This window comes from Poecilia mexicana, unplaced genomic scaffold, assembly GCF_051168715.1.
Source record: "Poecilia mexicana isolate PSO_F unplaced genomic scaffold, ASM5116871v1 scaffold_14, whole genome shotgun sequence".
Classification (NCBI taxonomy): Eukaryota; Metazoa; Chordata; class Actinopteri; order Cyprinodontiformes; family Poeciliidae; genus Poecilia; species Poecilia mexicana.
Genome location: NW_028263383.1, coordinates 7,035,187 through 7,057,582, shown reverse-complemented (window position 1 = coordinate 7,057,582; position 22,396 = coordinate 7,035,187). Strand labels below are relative to the sequence as shown.

Below are 22,396 nucleotides of genomic sequence, written 5' to 3'. Positions count from 1 at the left end.
AAATGTTTAAGGCAGCATTCAAGCAGACAGCTTAGACCAGCAAATGTTTACACCTGAAGTCTGCAGCTGCAGGGTAAAATCCGCATCATATTCAGATAAGTATAACTTTTCCACCTGAGGTACAAAATCTGACCCAGATATGTAGTTTTTGACTTCTGAAAATGCTTTTCAGCTCCTGACATTTTTGAGGAACGAAAAATTGATTTTTATTGAAAATGACAGTTTTAGGCTGCTGAGTAATATTCTTGTCATTTTTCTCTTCAGCCCAGATAAATCGCTCCTGAACTTTCTGGTGAAGTGACATAACGTAAGGAATGTGACAGCTGTAGGCCGTATGCTGGATATGTCTGCAAGTGGTGGTTCTTGAAGCACTGAACTCCTGCTGCAGTCCATACATTTTGAAACTTCACCAAACTCTAAAACGCTTTGCCTCAAAATCCTCACAAGGCTTCAATTATCCCTGTTGCTCATGCACCTTTTTTGATCTCAGTTTTTCTTTCCACTAAACTTTGCATTCCAATATTTTTGAATACAGCACTCTGTGGATGGGAACATCTTTGGCAGGGGCATTTTCTGGATTATCCTTACTGTATAATGTGTCAATAGCCATGACTGCCTAGCTATAGCATCACTGTAACATTACTTTTCATTTTATTTGTCTTAAGCAATGTTATTTTCTGATACAGTGAACTTTGGGTTTTTGTTAACTCTTAAGCCACAAAGATCGAAATTAACAAGAATAACAGTATAAAATATGTAACTCTGCTTATAATAAATTTACATGAGTTATATGAGTTTCATTTTTAAATTGAATTACTAAAATGAACTTCATATACAACTATAACTTATTGAGGCATGCTTGTAATTATCATTATACTATATATCAATTTAACTGCAGTAGTGAAGGAGAATAGCAGCTAACTGAAGCAACGTCTTCAGTTAAATAACAAAATGTTTTGTAGGATTTGTTGTCAAAAACAGTTAATATTAGATTTTACAATGTTGATCATTTTATTACCAATATCCATTACCTTTAGAAATTCATTTGTATAGTGTGGACTGCTTTTGTTTCTTCGGGAATGCGAAAATGGAGGTGTTGAGTAAGCAGCTGAAGCTTTGGGTGGGTTTTCTGGTCATAAATAGAAAATTTCTTTATGAAGAAACAGCTTTTAGAACACTCTGTTCTGAATCACTCCAGTATCCACCCATTGCTTTAAGCTCAATCCACCTGGTCGTCATTCCGTTTTGCTTCCAGATTAAATAAAAGCGTAAGTTTATGGGTAACTATAACCGAGCAGCACTAAAAGATGACAATTTTAGATTTTTTTTTTTTTTTTTTTACCCGTCCTTCCTTTCTCTTCTGCCAGCTCTCTCTCTCTCTCCCTCCGCTCCCCGTGCGCGTCAGAGTTTGCGCAAGCAGCCTCTCCGCCTCTCCGTGTAGTACAGCGCAGCTCCGTCTCCCATTCACACCAGTTTACTACCAGACACACACTCGGTCGGAACGCGTTAAAAAAAAAAGGTGCTGTTCCTTTCCTTTCGCCACTTTGGATTAACACTGTGCTTTTTTCACCATGCTGGAAGTGGAAGGTAGGAAACTCAGCCGACGTTTCTGTTGCCATTTCAAGCCCAAAACTTATGTGTTAAAATCCGGATGATACAGTTTAATAGATGTTCTATTCCCCGATATTTGACCTTGACGAACAGCTTTACTAAAAGCGATTTTTTTTTTGTTTGTTTTTTGGTATAAAATAAATCGGTGACATTAACGCTGTAGGCTAATATCGTTTAGTAATTGAAAGGAGGGCTTCGCTGCCTAACGCTGATGCTGAATTTCATCAATGAAGGAACCGCACCGACAACTCATCCTTTTAATTTATCCTCACACGTGTAAAAAATATGAACGTTTGATTAATTTAATGGCGAAGCCATCAACCGATTGCTTCATTTCCTTTTAATGTGGAATAATTCACAAAGTTCTTAGGCATGAATTGGACTACAAAAATGTATCCTTGAAGATGCTTTTCTTGTCCAATTCATGCTGAGGCTCAGGGAATCATCGAAAGAAAGCATTCACAAAAAAGCTTGTGTGCTGCATCAAGGGATTGACTGTGAAAATCTATGCTGTCTACATTTAGCAATCTTCAGGCTTCAGATTAGTGGGAAAATAAGGTTCAGAAGTGTGGAGAAAGGTAAAACACGGAGCGCAGAGGGGGACTTGATAGCGACAAAGATTCATAAATACGTTTTAGTGATTTTTTTATTTATTTATTTTACTTTATTTCCTGAATAACGCCTCAGTTCTTCAGGAACAGACCTATTTTTTCTCTTCAAACAGCAGACCTTTACTGCACAATAAATCGACTTTGTATAAAATTGCTTCAAACCGGTATCTACTCCAATTTATAACATTTAGGGGTGTGACATTCAGATCCAGGGGTGACAAATTTGGTTGCCTTTTATTTGTTTTCACAAATAGAGAAGAAGGTCGACAAATCCAAAACTAATCAGTGTAGAATAATTTTCTCAAATGTTCTGCCGTCTTCTGTGCCCAGTGTTTGTGATTCCCTAAATTGAGAAAGGTCAAGCATGAAGCCTATAGCAATGCTTTCAGTAAAAGGAGAACAAATTCCAGTTGGAATGAGTTAAAATGGCTTGATTTTTCATGGCAACTCTAACAGTGCTAATAATAAATCTGTGTTCCTTGTAGAATAATTTGCTTTAAGCATTTTATATTCTGAACTAAAGGTGATTAAATGCAATCGAGGGTCCATAAAAACAAACATATAAATAGAATGCAATTAGTATGCACAATGGTAGCAATGCAAATTCTAGAATTTTCTATCAAACAACCCAAATTGGCAGAATCCGGCTGGCGTTGTCAACATCAAGACGGCCACTGCTTTTCACACTACAATAGAGTAACGTTTTCTCAAATTTTGCTTTAAAGAATTGTGTTTAGGGTTGATTGGTCTGAGTATTTTAATTTTAGTGAATATCAAATGGAGTCCAGACCTTCAAACCAACTGTGAGAGAGACCCTCAGTTAAGTGGTAATACTGTCAATAATCCTGAAGCAATTGCATACTTTTGGGTCTGTAAGAACTAACTTTAGCAGCTAATGGTTAGCTAGTTGCAATATTATTTTAGTGTTTAAAACTCACCCAAGTCTTCTCATTTGTCTTACTTACTATTACAGCAGTTAGACATGCAGTCTTTACTATTGCATCGTAATATTGTTGTTACCGTTGCTAACCGTAGCAGTTAATGATGGCCACTAAAGTTGACATTCATTTTAAAATTAAGGAGCCATTTCACAGTTTGTTTATTGATTTTATTTGATAATCAGTTTCAAACTCTAACATTCTTGTTTGTTCTAGTAGTCTGATTCTGATTAATATCTTTGGTTTGTATAACCTTCACTTTGCTGAAAACTAAAAGGGGGATATTTTCAATGCTTTTGATCTCATAAATGTCTCAGACAAGAAAAGAAAAACTGTAGCTACAGTCAGTGGCAGTGTTTGATTCAGGTAACTTATCTCACTGCCCAGAATGACTATATGCTTTAAGATTCCACTCTTTAAGATCCACACAAGATGTGTGTAAAGAATACTAGCGCAAAAAAAGCATTGTAGCCCAGCAAATTTTAAATTCAGTCAGTGCTTTGTGATTGCAAAATTGCACGTTATATTGTACTGACATGATGCATCTCCATGTGAAATTCTTAATGATGCCCTCAAGTTTATTTTGCCTGACTGCACGACTCAGGTGAAACGTTGATTAATATAATTTTCTTGTTTAACGAGATCCTGCCACAGGGAATTTTTTGTGCTGCGCTTCAGCTGGAAAAAGAGACTGCTGAGGTCACACGTGCACTGAACAGGCAGTCCAAAATGAGGACGACCTTCGCTTACCTCCTGCCGTCAATGCAAATAGTTTGAGCGAAAGGGTTTGAGTCATGGCTAAAGAAAGATACCAAAACATAACATAAGTGAAAGAAGAGTAAAATGGATTTTAGTGTTTCCTTTTTCTGCTTCCTCACTCCTACTCCGTCTCATTCCTGTGTATGGATATGCTGAGGGCGGAAGCGTGGGCTGCTATAAATGTCCCTGAAAAACATCAGTCCGGTTTTAAATGTTTTTCTTTTCCAGTCTTTCCCTTTCTCATCTCCTGTGTGTTCCACTTTTCTCTCATTTTTTTTTCTCCCCCTCCAGTGAACGGGACGCCGGCCAGTCAGCAGTCCACTCCTCATTCGGGGAAATCTCCCACCCCCTCCCCGACCAGCCCAGGCAGCCTCAGCCGACGCCAGGTAGGACTAGCTTACACAAGCAGATACACACACACACACACACACACCCACACACACACACACACACACATAACACACAATCACATAAGACTTCCACCCACAATCAGCCCACACATTTTAGAGACTTTTAAGTCTGTAACACACTCCTTTTATGTTCTCAGGAAAAGGACAAAGCTGTGACTGAGCATAGGCCAACTACATCTTAGAGTCACTTGAACAGGAAGAAACCAGCACATCCCAACACCTTTAGCATCTAAGATCAGGGTGGGGAGTGAAGCTTTGATCGCATCCAGTACTGCTCTGAGAAGCTCTGAAGGCATTTACATTTGGACACGTGTTACTAGCCGGAAAAACACGTCCATTGCATTTGCACATATGCTGACGCATTGCTCTTTGCTCCTCGCCGAGAATTCTATCTGCAAGTGTTAGCGCTGCATCGCACAGCGCCAGCCCTCGCTTCTAGTTATCTCTGGATTTATGAGTCAGCAGTTTGTCCAGCATCTGATCTAAAAATGACGAGGGCGGATCTTGTGTCGTTTTGTATGTGTACGCCCTCTGCAAAGGGTTTAGAAAACATTTTACAGTAGTAAGAGTTCATCAATTCAACTGTTTGTAAAGTTTCATTTTACTGATTAAAACATTTGTTGGAAACACTTTCTAAAGAGGATATGAGATAGGATAGTAGTAGGATTGACGCACAAATTGAAGGTATAATGCAGAGAAAGAACATGCAACTCAATGGAAAAATGCTTAATTCAAAGACAAATTGTTCCTTCTGATTTCGTAGCCCCGTTGTTACGAGCTTATATTTTAACTTAAATTTGTCAAGATGAACGTTTTGGTACAACAGTGATAATGGTGAGCTTTTATTTTCTCCTTCAACAGAGCTACTGATTTCAGGAGTACAAATGAAGCTCATGTAGTTTTTCCCCAACCTTGTGGCTGAAGGTCCTTCAATTTTATTTTTTAAATGTGATTCAAAAATTTCCAGAAGAATTAAGTTTTTGGATTAGTTTCTGTCTTGGCCAAAGCTCAGGAGACTCTTTTTTTTTAATTTATATTAACTCATTATGATATTCCTCCTGCTCTGATAACTTTGCTTTAGTTTTTTCTTCTCTTTTCTTCTGTTTAGGCAAATTGAAATACTTTTTAGACTTTGTCAAGACGAACAATGCTGCTCTTTTCTTTTTCTTCAGTTCTGCCATTTTTTCAGTAACGTTGGCAACATAACAAGCCAATATAGCTGGCCAGTGAATGTGGCTTTCTGCTTGGCTTGTAGCTTGCCCGCAGTATTTAATGTTACAAAGCAGCCCTTCTATATTAAGAGAGGTAGTTGAGCATCCTCTAGTTTCCGTGCTGTGACTGTTTGCATTTTTCCACATCTCAAAGCTTTGAATACAATTTTTAATCAATGAACACTGGCTGCCATAACGGGATTGTTTCACCTTGACACCTCAAACACAGCTAATTAGAAAAAAACAAACAAACAAAAAAAAACAGAATATTTATTTAACTGTATGTTCACAAGGCACGGGGGCATATTAATTTAACATGACTTATTTGAAAAGTTTTGTTGCACTGTTTAAATAGAATGCCATTAACATAAAATATTTATATACCCAGAGATAAGCACTTACAGAGATGCCTGTGAATGTATTTGAGAAAACAAGGCCTAGAAGCTTCATAGGTTCTGTTTTGTGCAACATTTGACAAGCGATTTGTTAAAACAAGAAGGATCTATCAGTGGTACGGTTGTTTTTGTACGCCACAGCAGTTAGCCAGGGCTGTGGGAGCGGCTCAGATTTGGGTTGCAGCTACTGAGAACCAAACAGCAGAACTTATGCATTTGCCTGGAACTGGGTCGACATAAAAGAAACAGGCTGGCACGTGCATACATTAACCCACATTGCCAAACACACTCAGAGAATAAACAGGGAGAACTGTCATGATTTAGACTACTGAAAATTTTAATTTCATATAGAAAATTATCTTTTCTTAACTGTGAACACATACACCAAAGTAAAAATTAAATTGAATTGCTTCAGACCGGAGTCAAACTTCAAATTGGTAAAGGTTGGAAGTTATTCAGCTTTAATTTTGTGTTTCTGGTGACTACACATGTGAATTACCATCTTATTACTCAGGCAAACAGCTTATTCTGAGATGTGATCGTAGCCTGGACTCATAATGAGAAAATGAAAGTAAAACACACTTTTTTTTTGCACAGTTCACTGAAAACAGCAGTTAAATTCTTCTGAACATCACAAGCTGAGAGCCTATTTCATAAAGAGAGATTATTCTGGGTTTTGCAATTTCTAACACTTTACTCTGAGCCGGCAATAGCTTGACTAGAAGGAGGAGTGGAAGCCTCTTTCAGCCCATTATCTCCCCTCTCCACTCTGCAGCTTCACACTCTTCAGCAATATTATGTTATAATTCTCGCCCGTGCGCCTTACTTTCCTGTGCTCCGTGGTAGAGATTCCTTCTCTCCCCTGTGCCAGTTTCAGCTGCAGCCATTTCTACTCACTCACAGTGAGTGAGCGAGAATGAGTCCCAGGCCTACATTCATTTGAAAGGGTGAAATTGTATCCCCTCTTTCTCCTGTGGATAACTTCCACAGGAGAAATGATAGAAGTAGGCACCAGGTTCAAAAAATCATGTACATCTGTACTCTCTCCTTACAGCTGTCATTTCTGATCTGCAATTTTTGTAAAGCTCTGTAGATGCCCTCTTCAGCTGATTTCTGATTTTTCTTTGAGTAGTAATGTAGGGCAATATTTTTCTGAAGTAAAAAGTCAAGATTTTACCAATATTGTGAAACAAAAGTTATATTATTGATCACCATGGTTGGCATAGCTAGCAGTGCAGCAATTTCCATGAGTATTCCTAAAGAATGTTAGATCCTTTAGCTTTCGACAACACTGCTAATATCTCTAAATCCAGTGTGTTGCATGACAGATGGAGGTTGAGAACTCTTAAGGTAAAATGGCACAACTTTGCTGTAGTCCTTTTGGCCTTTCTGTTACCCGATGAAAATCTTGTTCTCTCCAAAAAATCGTTGAACCTCAAAACTTACCTTAACATGTCAAAGAAACATATATATTTTTTTATAGATTTCCAAAGAGAATTCTAGATGCAGCCATATTGTTTCAGTCCTCCGGTTCACTTTAACATGTCACCTTGGTGGAATCAGCTCTCAGAATTAGGCTGCCTACATTCCTCTGTTCAGTGCAACCTGTTTTCCTCAAGGATAATAAACTGACATAGTAGCTTTTATCTTTTAAATTTCATGCATGCAAAACTGTATTTACAAAGACACGCATAAATCCTCCAGGAATCCGAGCAGACATTCACGCAGGCTTCAGAAGAAACACTTATGCATAAAATCATCATTTGTGCTCTGGTGGCAGATGAGCACGATGCACTTGCTGTCTGATTTACACATTCTGTGCACAACGTGACCTATTTTTGTAAACTGGCAGCCAAGGCTTATAAAAGTGGTTTGCATTCACAAAGTCACCCACCTCCTCCCTTCGCTCCCTCCTTTCTGTTCAAACTTCTCATTGTCCCTTCAAGCCTCTCGCTTCTCAAACAGCAGTCGACTTCTCTTTCATATTTTCCTTTTGAATGTGCCGACACGTTCGGCCACACAGGCTCCCTCACCAGGCTTTGCGATCTGAGGCGGCTGTAGATGAATGAAAGAAACCAGCGAGGTCACGGCTCTGTGAAAAATACAAAGAGGAGAAATAAATCATTAAGCGAAAAAACAAAACATGATGGCGACACCTTAGAGGTGAGAGAAACAGACGTTCACGTTGCAGAACCTGCGACAGTCGGGTGGTTTGGATGAGCTGACTCTCATCCATATGATGTCACATATACCATCTTTTCACTCTTAGGTGTCTTCCTCAAGTGTTCATTAGGCGAGTATTTTAGCCAATCATATCCAATTTCCATTGAGTTGCATGCTCTGTCCCTCATCCATATCACTCATTTCTTGTATTGGGTGATTTATCGTTAATTTATTTGTGTGTTTGTGTGAGAAAGAAAGAAACTGTGAGATGAAGAAGAAATTATCCATTAAACCTTGTAACATTGTCTTATTCATCCATATGACTGTTTTTTGTTTTATTTTTTTCCCTTGTATTGTACTGTATTTCCTGTTACTTTTTGTGTTTTATTTCATTAAGTAGTCTGTTTTTTTTCTTAATGTGACTGGCTGCACCACATTAGTCTCTCATTAGTTTCTAAACCTGTAGATTTGAAAGTTTTATTAACAAAAATAAGTTATTTAAATGATTTTAAAATGTGTAATACTCAATGCTCCTTAATATAACTCTTTTGCAAAGAGATACAGAACATTTTCATGCATACTTTTTTCTGAGATAAATCACATTCATGATATGGTGACTGTCATGTGAGGCTGCCAGCTCTTCTTGGCTCATTTGTTCCCATTTTGTGTTTCCTTTTTTTCTGAATGTATTCATTTTCATTTGTTTGAGTCATTAAATGTGTCGTTTCATTTTCATTTTGTGGTCTTTCTTCGTGTGCTCCTTATGTTTCTTATTTTTATGTATGATTGCAATTAACTTTTCATAAGCTGCCCAACTGAGCCGAATAGCTCTGCATTAATAACTAGAATCCCAGAGCAGCTGCTATCCACTCTGTTTGGACACATTTCTCTTCATCTATGCATTTTTGGTATATAAAGAGATACAATTATTACAGCTTCCTCCATTTAGTAACAAGTCTGGTGAAAATATGTAGCATCATTAGAATTGCTTTTTCAGTGGGCTGGAAAAACAACAAATAATGTTTTATAGTTTGGTTCCCATAACAGTTCACATGAACTAGAGTGCAAGTATATGAAGATTTTTCATCTAAATTCCTACTTTATGTTTTTGTTGTTCAGGCTTTCTAAAATGTTTTATATAAAATCCATGGCTTCCTGGTTTCTTGGACTGTAAGTATAAATAACAAAGAGGTCTGTTTTTGTTAGTCACTACATGTGAAAATAAGCCTTCAAACATGAAAAATGAAAAGAATCAATCATATCTACTTTCATGCACTGACTAATGCACTGAAATACACAACTGGTCATTTTAAATGCCTTACTTACAGTTTACTGGGCTGATTTTAATTTTACTACTTTAGAAAGCGCACCTGAGGTCCTCTCATTGTCTTTTAAAAATTTGTCTTGGGTGTATTAAATTAAGTCTTTGCAAATGAAGTTCAAAATCCCGATAAGATCGCATCACTTTGTCTGAGTGGCAGAGCAGAAAAAACGGCAGTCTGTCTGTCTAGACAACAAGTCCAGTAATCTAATCTGTCTTGTTTGCTTTTTAAACCCAGAGAGTCATGCAGGGACAAAACCAACTCTTCAGTTTCCCTTTAATCATATTACATTTTTCCACCAAAAACAAACGGCGTTAAGTCCTTCATCTAATATTGTCTGGCACTGAAAGTGACAAAGAGGCTGCAGGGGAAAAAAAAAAGAAAGAAAAAAAAGAGCCTCGATTCTTTGAGGCCAGAGAGACAGAGAGCAGGAAGGCTTCGGGATGTGTCTCCTAATCAGATTCAGACAGCAGCACAGAGGACAAAGCTGGAAATATCTCCAAGTTGGTTATGTAAATGTGCACTGCATTTTTAATCTGCAGCTCTACAGCTGGCAGCCTTTCCTTACCACCACAGAACAGATCATTATTTCTGCCTCAACACATCTGCTTCTGCGATTATGCTTCCCATTTAAAGTCAGCCTCCCCTAATTCTCTTTTATCCACTGACCAGTTTTCAGCTGCCGAGCGCTCCCATTGCAGATTTGAAGAGAAGTATGTCCAAAAAAAATTATGTGAAAGGTGTTTTGCCAAGTGTGTTTTTTAGCAGAGTGACTCAGTTCAAACAAGAGTGCCGAGCTCTGGAGTCAGAAATAACAAAATGAGCCAGCAGGGAGAATGCTGGGCTTTATGATATAATCATGATTAACATCACCCAGAACAGACTCCTCATCCGTTCTCTCTCACTCTGTCTGTCGCTCCATCTGTCTCACCGGCATCCTCACAGAAAACACAGACAGCGTTTTCATCGAAGGTTGAGCTCACCTCCCAGTCTGCAGACAGGAAATGGCCATATATAGGCTTTCTGTCTCCTCGCTGGAAGTTTCATAAGCTGCTGCTCTCCTCTCTCTGTGAGCAGTCTCCATAGCAACAGTATTTTGTTTCCCTCTGTGGCAGGAAGCAAGAGAGAGAGGGGTAGAGATAGGAGTTTGAAATGAGACGGCCAGCGTAGATGTACGATTAGGGCACAACAACAGAAATGGACATACGGAGGAGGAAAAACGCAAGAGCAGAAAGAGGAGATGAAAAGCACCGCAGGGCCGTCGGGTATTAAGTGGGTTTTCTTGCTCTGGGAATGAGTGCCCGACCAAACACAAACATTATATAAATCTGACTTTAGTCTGACTCATGGCTGCATTCAGATAGGTGTTTTTCAGGTCACAGCAACAGAGATGAGTAAATGCACCGACAGCAACTCAGGCGAAGAATTAGGGCAGATCACTTCTGTAAATAGGTTCTGAACAAAAGTCGTTAAAGTTCAATAAAACGGCCTTTTCCGTTTCTGTAACGACAGTGAAGATCCTCACAATGTGCAAGTGTCAGTCATTTTTTTTCACGAGAAAATCTGTAAAGTTTTGACACAGAAAAGGGTTTGTGGTCCTTGGCAGCACAATGGGCAGCATAACGTATTTGATTGCCCTTTAGGAGATTTTTGATCGATTGAGCAAAACTATTTTTCTGCAACTGACTTTTTTTCTCTTCATTTGAAAAATAAAGGTATATATTTACATATATAACAGAAATACCAATGACGTTTTAATAGTTTATTTCAATGGATGGCATGTCTATTATAGACTTAAAATGTCATAACAAAGAAGTCATGCAAAAACTAAAGAGGTGTATCTGAATCACACACACACGCACACACATGCACACAGTGATAGTTTCTGACATGAGATAATGGCAGTTACCCAGGGCAGTTTTAAAAAAGTTGGGCGCAAAGCGTCATACCCTTGCCTCCATTTTGGGGACATCGTCTTGTTTTTCCCAGTCCTTGATGTTTGCTGGGACAGACATTTCACTTGTTTTGTAGCAGAAATGTTCAAAATCCTAACCTAATGCTGCCAATTCAAAGATAAATTTCAAATCTAGTTCTTCATTCTGATTGGATTGTTAGGAACCAATCAGCGAAAGCAGTTGTTTAAATGCTAAGATAACACCTTTTTTTTCACTGGACATACAAAGTAATGTGGCACTAACATTTATCATTCTAAAATAATGTTTTCCTACAAACTTGGAAGCCAATTTGTTTTTCACCTCATACCATTTGAAATCCTTTGTGAAGTGTATGGAAGCAGCAGTTCTGTTGCTTCCATAAAAGGACGTTACATGTCAGAGGAAATCCTGACATTTTTATCTTTAGAGAACAGCAGATTGCTCATATTAGACCTTCTAACTTGTGGAACCTGCTGTTATTAGTTTTGTGTGAGAAGCAGCAGTGATGAACAGAGGCATCCATGATTGAAGCAGCTTCAATCATGCATCATGTGTTTTATGGAATAAAATCATTTTAAAGTGAATTTCTCTCCCTCTTTGCAGGGATCACTGGGTTCCTCCACCTCTGTGTCTTCCGCCCAGGTTTCCAGCCCAGCGGAAGACAGCAATGACATCAATCCTGAAGGTGAGGATCATTTATGTTGGAAAATTGTTTCATTTATTAGTAATTAAGGAAAAGCTTGACTCGTTCAAATGTCAAACTTGAATGAGTCAGTTTTTGTGACCTTTGATGCCTCTTTTTGTACCTTCTTTATGCTTCTCTGATTTGTACATTCTGTTCTCAACATGGTTTCTCACCACTTCTTCCCTCCTTTGGTGCTTTACTGTAAAATATTGATGCTGTTTTATATTGTGTAAAAAGGTTAGTCAGTTATAAGCTTCAATATCTGGAGAGAAAAAAAAATACTGATCTGGAGAAAAGGGTGAACATGACATCTTAATATTTGATTTTTTTTTTTTTTTTTTACTCAGAGCTCTGCAGACCATTTTCATAAAGTGGTACATATTTTTTAGTCTGTAAACTGATTTGAACCTTTTGTGTCCCGCGCCTGCAGCTGAGATTCTCCAGGACGAAGTTCCTGCCGTGCCGTCCTACATATCAGACCGCTACAGGGTGGGCCGGATGCTGGGTGACGGGAACTTTGCAGTTGTGCGCGAATGTGTGGAGCTCTCTACAGGAAGGGAGTACGCTCTGAAGATCATCAACAAGGGCAAATGCAGAGGCAAGGTAAACAAATGTCTGAAAGCAACTTTTGAATTTAAACTGTGTCCAGTCAAGGAGGGAAACTGTAATGTCTGTGTAATGGAAAAGAAGTTTTCATAAAGAGCATCATGCATGGACTGTGATTTAAGCTAATATTGTTCAGCTTCAAACATGCTTTTGCTTAGCCTGTTTGGTTTAATAAATCTACTTTTATTAATTCAAACATCTCACTTAGTTGTTCTTCTGTTTGCTCTAAGGAACACATGATTCAGAATGAGGTGGCCATCCTCCGCAGGGTCAAGCACCCAAATATTGTTTTACTCATTGAGGAAGTGGACACTTATAATGAGCTTTACCTGGTCATGGAACTGGTCAAGGTATGTTTATTTCATATTGACTAAAGTCTATACAGTGTCTTTACATTTTTTCATATTTTGACAGATAAGCCTCAAACCTAAGTGGAAATAATTAGGATATCTGTGTGATAGGTCAACACAGAGTAGGGCAAAATTGTGAAGCGCAAAGGTTTAGTTTTAACTATTTTTCTATTTTAATTATTATTTGCAATTATAACTGCAGTTGTCCACCTCTCTCCTTTAGTTTTGTGCTTTCAGGCTAATGTTGCAAAGAAATCGTCCTTAATGTTTTGCCTGGTGAAATAATGGTTTACCTAACTAACCAATTAAAAATCTGAAAAGTGTGGCATGCATTTTGTGTACATCTCTACCAACTTTGCACGTCCAAAAAAAATGTTTTCTTTTCTGACTCATCTTTTCAAAATAGCCAAATCTCAGTTTGTCTGGATGAAGAGCATTAGTAATTTTCTCACCTTGCCACATCTCTTAAATTAGATTTTGGTTTGGCCTTTGACTGGGACATTGTAGTACTGAAACATGCTGTAAACAATTCCATAGTATCTCTAGCTGTAGGTTAGATTTAGATGTAGATGTAGGTTTTCCTCCTTGAAGGCGAACCTCCATATTCCAGCCTTTAAAACATTTTCTTCCAGGGTTGTCCTGTATTTAACTCCATCCATAAAGGACTTGTGGCAAACTGCAAACAGCACCTCTTTCGGTCTTTTCCTTTTCCAAAAAGGGCTTTCTTTCTACCAGTCTTCAACAAATCCTGAAGTTCAGCTGTCTTGTGAACAGATTCATGGCCATTTGCTCTGCTTAGGGATACGTTACCAAACCGAGTTTTCAGTGCATATTCTATTACACATGATGCTGATCCACATCTTGAGCGGAGCAGCTGAGATGACGACAGAGACAGAGGCGTAGCAGTCAAGCAGTGCAATGAATGACGAAGTCACGCAGCATGAGATGGAGAGAATCTCTCCTTGGCTCCAGGCGCTCTTGTGCTCGCATTCTTCATTCTCTCTCCTGCTCCATGAGTCGAGAAATGTTTGTGCATAATTCAGGAGCCAGGAATGCAATCCATCTGTTCGTTCTGTTGTATGGAGTACTACAGGATATAGACGTGAGCCAGTCTGTGGGAGAAATGTGCGCACTTGTTACCATGTCCAAAAGAGGGAGGAGGATGGAGAGGAGGCTGGGGATGAATGAGGTGGAACATAGTCACTGCCAGAGCGAGAGAGACAAATAATGCAGAATAAGATGATAGTAATCACGTATTTCTTCTGGGTTCTTTTGTTGGCTTCTGATTTGGGTTTGTTACTTTAATTTGAATCTATTTGGGGAAAAAAATGCTATGAATGCATTGTTGTTAGTCAGAGTTTTATTGATTATAAAAATTAACATCAGCCAGTGTAAGACAGGAGGTTATCTAGATCCTGGGTTCCTTTTAGACTGACTAATAATGAAACAAAGTAATCAGAAGTTATGTTTGAAATTCTCCACAGCTCATATAAGGCATAGAGTAAACATGTGAAAGAATGTACAAATTCACTAAAACTATGTATGGAGGACAGGCCCTGAACGCGACACCCATTGTTAGACATGGTGGTGGCAGCACCATCCTGTGGGAATCCTTTGCAATAAATTATGCTAGAAGATCCTGGGAAGTTGCAAAAAACTTGACACTGAAATGGAGGTACTCCTTCCAACAGGACAACACCATAAACTAGCAGAGGCACATAGAAATGCATGCCAGACTTTTCAGATTTTATATTTGTCAAAAACAAGAAAATAATTAAAACCAATTATCCATTTTCTCCCACTTCATATCTATCCACTACTTCCTATTTGTCTGTGAGGTAATGACCTGTGCCCACTGCAGTTGAGCAGGGTTTCTTTTCCAGCTCTCATTTAAACAATTGTCAGTCCGGAGGTCAAACCCAGACAGCGAGTCTGGCATTTTCTTGTGCTACTTTGTCCAAAGCTTCAGAGAGTCTGAGAAAGTGCTAGATGACAGAAAACCGGAGTCCTATTTTAGTCCTCTGCTCCATTTAGCTCAGTTGGAGAGACGGTCTCAGAGAGCATGGGAGAAGAGAAGAGGCTGAGCTCTGGAAAGGCAAAAAATATGACGATCTGAAACCTGAGAGAAACGGTTAAAGGAATCAACAGAAGTAATTAGCAGGAAATGCAAATTACAGACGTGAATGAAAAGTTTCAAACAAGCTCAGAAATGGGGTCATACATCACCCCTTTCAACCGCTGATCAGACAAAACATGCACTGTTCAATGAATAAAACCATTTCCTGGAGAAAGGACTAAGCGACTCAGTCGGAAAGATTGAATCTGAAAATGCCAGTACAGTTTCCCCAAAACAGTATGGTTCCAGTCCTAATAACTCACATGACTTGTCTGCAGGGGGGAGATCTGTTCGACGCCATCACCTCTGCCAACAGATACACGGAGAGGGATGCCAGTGGGATGCTCTACAATCTGGCCAACGCCATCAAATACCTCCACAGCCTCAACATCGTGCACAGAGACATCAAACCAGAAAACCTGCTGGTGAGTTAACACATGTACAGTAACTTGGTGATTTGTGGTGTCCTGCGTCTTCGCTTGGTCCCTGAAGGATGTAGCATGTCCAGTATTGCTCTGCCTGTTCTATTCGCAATACAAAGTCATTATTTTGGCAAAAGTTTCTTAAACTAGCTTTCATATTAAATTTTGAGACTGGATGTATTCAGGTGATAGAAGTCTACTTTGGTCTTTAATCCTTAAAGGACAGCATCTTAGTATTTACAGCAGATAATATATATTAACTGCTTATTACCCTTTCATAGAACTTCATTTTTCCTACTGCACCGTGTTACACTCTGTGGAGCTGTCTAAAACCAAACCTCTAGTCAGACCGACTGTTTTTTATGTGAATTTGTAGGTGTATGAACACGCAGATGGCAGCAAAAGTCTGAAACTGGGAGACTTTGGTTTGGCGACGGTGGTGGACGGACCCCTCTACACGGTCTGCGGGACGCCAACATATGTAGCACCTGAAATTATTGCAGAGACAGGGTAAGAGTCCTAGTTCAGATCAGATGTGAGGATGGCTGCAGAGCCAAATGAAATCCTGTCTTCTCAGCAGATCAGCAGTATTTCTCATTCGAATTATTTCTTTATCTTTGAATAGGTACGGCCTTAAGGTGGACATCTGGGCAGCTGGAGTCATCACCTACATCCTACTGTGTGGCTTCCCACCTTTTCGAGGGTAAGCTTATAGTTACCTACAAACAGAAGTTTTTTACTGCATCAGGGTTCCAATATGTAGCTTTGATTGACAGAAACTTGAAATAATCTCTTGTGCTGAAGTTTAATTGGAGTTGTTTGAATTTTTTGTTCTCTGAACAGGGACTTTATATAAAACCTTAAATGAGCTTTTAAATGTTTCTTCTCAAGGGTTATTGTTTTGCAAGCACTTATTTCCACCACTCGATGTCTCTATGCTACACCTGAAAATCGTACTTTAGCTGTGACATAGCTCTTTCAGAGAACTACTTCATTCATATCTGATTTCTATTATGGACATTTTTGCAGGAGCAGTGAGGATCAAGAAGCCCTTTTTGATCAGATACTGATGGGGCAGCTTGAATTTCCTCTTCCGTACTGGGACAACGTGTCAGAGACAGCGAAGGTAAGCAATCCCCTGAATGCATCGTAATTGTGAAGAAGATGATGTGCTACCACAGGAACAAGCTCACCCTCCGCTGCTTGTTTCTGCAGGATCTGATCCGGTCCATGCTGGAGGTGGAGGTGGACCAGAGATACACTGCCCTGCAGGTGCTGGAGCATCCTTGGGTTACTGTAAGTAGAGCATCTGTGAGTTGGTGGAACTGTCTTTCCTTCAGAAACGCTGACTTGCTAATCTTCTGCTCAATGTAGAATGAGGGTCTGTGTGAAAACGAACACCAGCTGTCTGTAGCGGGAAAGATAAAGAAGCACTTCAACACCGGGCCCAAGGTCAACGACACCAACGCGGGGGTGTCAGTCATTTCTGTGAGTAATCAACTGCAGACCCCGATATTCCACTGCTTTGACAGCTATCGCACACAATTAAAATGTTTTACACAAAAGAACAATTTTTGGTCTTTTGTTCTCGTAGCTCCAACACTTTAGACAGTTCCAGCTTTCTGAGTGAAGTTTTCTCACGTGTGCTGGTGTTTGGTTTCTCTTTGTGTTCAGCTGGATGACAGCTTTTCTATGCAGCGATCTGGGTCGTTGGATTTCTACCAGCACCCGGCTATGTACTGGATAAGGTACGCCAGGTTTCCATGGAGATGTGAAAAATGCCACAAAGTGGTCAGAATTCAAAACAAGCTAAAATAGTGTCTGTGAAATTGATGGCCCCAGTCCCATCCATCGCTGAGTGCTCCCCCGCTGGTTGGCTGCTACTGCTGTGCTGCTATTTCAGCATGATTTGTTGTTCGTACTCGGCTTTTTGCTTCTTCCCTTTCATCCTCCCCTCGGTCTGAACACACATTTCACACCTGCTTAACCTGCACCGTCCTGTGTTGTGTTCATTTATTTGTGTCGCCTGGAACAAAGCTGCATCTGTGATGGAAAACGTCAAAAATGAGTGGCACAGTGATTTCTTCAGAGAATGTTTTTTGTGAATCCTGCCTCTTCAAACAAATGCTGTTGTTCTCTGTTTGCGTCTTTAAATTCCTGTGGTTTCACTCTTGCGTGCATGAATATATTGATCGTTTTTGATGTGTGTTGCTTTCCAACCCAGCTCACTCTTTTAAGAACTGGCTTCTGTTGTCCGGCCCACCCACTGACATATGAACGACCTTGAGAGTCGCAGCTTTTTGAGACACCAGTGGCAAGAGGAATTGACAACACACATGAACAAATTAACAACAAAATTAGCAGTTTGATGAACCATTGTGTCTGATTTCTAGTTACTTTGGTGTATATTTGAGTTCATAATGATGAATCTTATGAACGAGTTTTATGGAAATTAAAGGACTGATGCAGCATTTTTATGATATCTGGAAAAGCATATTTGGTAACACTTTATTTGAAGGGGGGTGAATAAGACTGTCATGACACTTTCATAAACATGTCATAACACCTGTCATGAACATCAATAAGTTTTCATGAATATTTATGACTGTTGTCATAAAGCGTCATTCGGTAAATTATGACACTTTTAATACAAAGTTGACATTATTCAAAATTGACATTAACCAATAAATCATTACTGTTTAAACTTTACCTTTAATAACATAAAGTTACCTAATTTTTAAAGTGCAATCAGTAATACTTGTATAACAAATTTATATCAGTAATGATTTCTTGGTTAATGTCAAGTTGTCATAACAAAGACATTTTGAATAATGTCAACTTTGTATTAAAAGTGTAATAAATTACCGAATGACACTTTATGACAACAGTCATAAATATTCATGAAGACTTATTCATGTTCATGACAGGTGTTATGTCATGTTTATGACAGTGTCATGTCTGTCTTATTCACCCCCCCCCTTCACATAAAGTGTTACCGCATATTTATTTAAGTATTTTCCAGATCTGAATATCGGTCTGTCCAGCAATACCTCTCTCTATGCCTTCTCCTTCAATTCTCTGGTTATATGCAAAGCCTTACAACCGTAGCAATCATTGTGAATTACTGAATTTACTTTTTTTTTTTAACTACCTATAAAACGAATGAGAACTTAGAACATTTGATTCTGTAAATGTATGGAATCATGACAGAACTGTGTAGGAACCCTGCTAAAGCTTTGGAGAAATCAAAAACCTTATGCAGACTATTTAACTTGGTAATTCCTCTTGTCACTGCCCACCTAACCACAAATCATTTCCTGACCAGCATGTGCAAAACTTGTCTGTCCCCCTTACAGTGGTACACATGATGGATCTGATCATGATGTTCTACTGTGTTTGTCTCTGACAGGCCACCCCTCTTGATAAGGAGGGGCAGGTTCTCAGACGAGGACGCCACCCGAATGTGAAGCCGTCGCCTTTGCAGATGATCCAGACTGTGAACGCAGAAACGACAGCGAGGGCACTCCGGCCGGAGCCTCCCAGTTGCCTCCCCGGCTTGCCCGCAGACCCTCCCTGTCCGACCCCTGACTCTTGCTCCGACCCCTCCTCGGATCCAAGCCCCCTGTCGGACTCAGATGATGTCTCCATCAGCTCGGTCAGCACCGTCTGCTCCCCCAGCTCACCCTTCTAGCGATTAGACGGAGGGGGAGGAGGAGGAGAAGCAAGGAGGAAATCCTCGTCCAGCTCCTCCTGTATAGAGGAGAAGGAAGAGGAGGAAAAGGAGGTGATCCCCCCCACACCTGACTGTGGGGTCATTGCAGATAACTGTGGAGAAAAGACAATTAAGAGAGAATTTTTAAAATCCCCTGAATCCATCTATCCAATTCAAGAGGAGAGATTAATGGAGGGGTGGAAGTGGAAAGATGGACTTCCTTTTGTTTCTTTTGAACATTTTCTCATCTGAGCACATGTCGAGCTCAAGGAGCAAGAAAGGGCGAGAATTGTTTGCCTTTCGGTGATGATCCGGGCCAAACATGGAAACTTCCTCACTTCTGGAACAGCTCAATATGGCAATATGAGAACACTGACCGATGTTCATGTTTTATTGAACCTTATTTAATCGTGATTTATTTACTACATTTTTTATACGCATTGCTCTTTTTCATAGAGGAAAAAAAAAAGTTGTTGTCCTAAAGAGCATAGTGGAATAAAAATGAAGGAGACATATGTAGAAATAGAACTGGGACATGTTAAAGTAGGCTGGGGTAGACTTGGTCAACGCTGGAATCAGAGCTACGAGAAGCAGAAATTTGTGAAGATGTTCAGAGACTCGTGCTACAGCTCTGCTCCGCTCGAGCTTCGCCTAACACAGGGTTTACATGTTACAAAGACGATAATGGTGCATCTTCTCTCTTCTTTATACCTGCTATGGTCACAACATCTTAAACCAGAAGATACAGCAGCATCCAAATGCTTGTAGCAGACATCTGAACCACCTTTTCTGAACACACTCACGTTGCGCTGACACTTCATTGATCTTTATTTTCAACCAACGCCGCCGTTGTAATCCATTAACATTAAGCTGCATCTCGTCAAATTAGAAAATAATTGAAAAGTTCATTTATTTCGTCAACTTGATTCAAACTGTGAAACTTATATTTACATGACTTATAACACAAATGAAAACTTCAGTTGTGTATTTTAATATTACATGAAACCCATAAACAATTTTTGTTTAACAGCTTACTGAGAATATCCATGTAGCTATTTTACAACGTATTAATTCAGTGCTTGGTCAGAGGCTCCCTTTGCACGAACTACTAGATCAGTGGAGTGTGTAATGGAGGAGGTCAGCCTGTGGCTCTGCTGAGATATTCAGGAAACACAGGTTGATGTAGTAGTGGCCTTCAGCTCACCTGCATTGTTGGAAATAGTGTTTCTCATCTTCCTTTTGATAATATCTCATCAATTCTCTTTCACGTTTAAGTCAGGCGAGTTTTCTGACCAAGTTTGGTGTCGTCATGCTCAGTAAACATGGTACTGGAAATCTACGCAGCATGGATAAGTACCAGGTCCTGCTTATAACAGACATCAGCATCTTCAGCAGAGGGAAGGGAAAATTCTTGAATGGACTTTGTTTCAAAATCATCTTAAGATTCCCCATACACTTTTTTCCTCCACTCAATTTTCCATCTGTATTCTTGTATACAGCACTGTGTCTAAAGCCATCTTTCACTCAGTGCTGGTTTTTGTGTCAATGTTGGTCGGCTGGACAACTATCAAGTCAGTATTTCCATATAATTGTGTGGACTCTCATAAAATAACATTTCCTTTTTAAAAAAATTTTTATTTGTCTTATGTGATAATCTGGTTTTCTAAACAACAGGATTGGAGTTTTTCATTAGGTGTAATGATCAACAATCAATTATTAATATTAACAGAAATAAACTATTTAAACATATTCCTCAGTTTATTGTATATTTTCAGTTCTTGAATTTCTTTAACGACATAAATTAACTTTTATTCTGATTTACTGAGATGCACCTTTATGCCAACATTTAAGAACGGTATGATTGTTGTGGTCCAAATGCTTCTTAAATGTCTACTGATGGGTATGAAGGGGTGCCTATTTACACAAACGTTTTGCAGTCTTTTTACAGTTAAAGATGACAGAAACACTGGCAGGACGGATGAAAACCAGCAGCACTCGTGCAAAGCAGTTACAAGATGGAGGAGGACTTGTTTAAGCTCTGTAAACCTCATTCATGACTTCATTTATTTAGATGAAAGCATGACAGACATACAGTAGCCTATTCTTATAATAAAAAATGTTTAGTGTTCAAGTATTGTTTACATGTTATGTAAATAACAGTTTTATTTATTTTGATAGTTCACAATACAGTATATTTCTTTACTAGTAGTAAATATATGACAATTGTAAAAAAACTAAAAAAGAAACTAAAAAAATGAAACAAAAAAAATCATGTTTGACAGTCAATAGGCAAAAAAAAAAAGAAAAAAAAAGAAATATGAATTCAATCATCTGGTCAAAATGGAGAAAAAAAAACTACAGTTGAAATGAATAGTATCATTTTTACCTGATGTTGTTTCACCTAGATAAATCCACACAGTCAAATATACATTTGTGGGGAAAAAATAGAAACCATCATTTTTGCTTCGTTATCAGTTCTGACAAAGATGCCACTCTATGTGCAAAATCAGACAGTAATTTTGATTTTCAGTTACTAATGTGAAGGGAGAAATGCAGAACTGCACTTTTTTTTAGAGAGAGAGAGATTTTAAAGCAGTTGTATCATTTGCCTTTCTTTCTGCATTTCTTCCTATCATGACATTTACACAGTAATGTGCTGCAGTGTGAATATGTTGTGCTGATGAAACCCACACTCTCTGGTACACGGTTAACCAAAGTGCTCTCACTGCTGCTCTACTGCATTCAGCCTTTCCTGAATACTCATACCTGTACCTCTCTTCATCAATGGTCTGTCAATAATCAAAAGTAATAATTAAAACACCTTTAAAAACTAAATTGTTTGTGTTTATTTTTCGGGGTTTTATTTAGGGGATTCAGGGGCTACCGTTGCTTAGTTGAATAATTACCATCACACAGATTTGCTCTGACTGAATCTTTTCAATAAACATGATGTAAGTCACCTTAATATTTTTCCAAGTCTGTTTTCCAAGCATTTTTGCCAAGCCGTAGAAGACTAAGAAGTACATTCATTTGAGGAGATGACGAGAAAGTGGAAATTAAAGAGAGGTAGAACAAGTATTAAATACTTTTTCGTACTGTTTAGAGAATTAGAATAGCCAACACTCTTATGTGTAGCTCTCGTTTGAGCCAA

General features: G+C 39.0%; 1 protein-coding gene across 1 annotated transcript; it reads left to right on the top strand.

The window, feature by feature from the left end:
• The first annotated feature begins 1,080 nt into the window (after window positions 1-1,080).
• On the top strand, window positions 1,081-20,990 carry LOC106922230 (serine/threonine-protein kinase DCLK1). Its single transcript, XM_088012601.1, has 13 exons — window positions 1,081-1,587; window positions 4,211-4,305; window positions 4,467-4,481; window positions 11,958-12,039; window positions 12,443-12,642; window positions 12,876-12,995; window positions 15,390-15,536; window positions 15,910-16,043; window positions 16,159-16,236; window positions 16,563-16,659; window positions 16,749-16,829; window positions 16,908-17,021; window positions 18,943-20,990. Exons 1-13 carry the CDS (start codon window positions 1,572-1,574, stop codon window positions 19,222-19,224), a joined length of 1,461 nt encoding a protein of 486 aa, XP_087868727.1. The 5' UTR covers window positions 1,081-1,571; the 3' UTR covers window positions 19,225-20,990.
• The last annotated feature ends 1,406 nt before the right edge of the window (window positions 20,991-22,396 follow it).

What these genes read in the sequence shown, in the direction of transcription:
- LOC106922230 (XM_088012601.1), top strand. An exon ending in GGCTTCCCACCTTTTCGAGG is followed by an intron (nt 16,237 to 16,562) that starts GTAAGCTTATAG and finishes ACATTTTTGCAG; the next exon opens with GAGCAGTGAGGATCAAGAAG. An exon ending in CGGGGGTGTCAGTCATTTCT is followed by an intron (nt 17,022 to 18,942) that starts GTGAGTAATCAA and finishes TGTCTCTGACAG; the next exon opens with GCCACCCCTCTTGATAAGGA.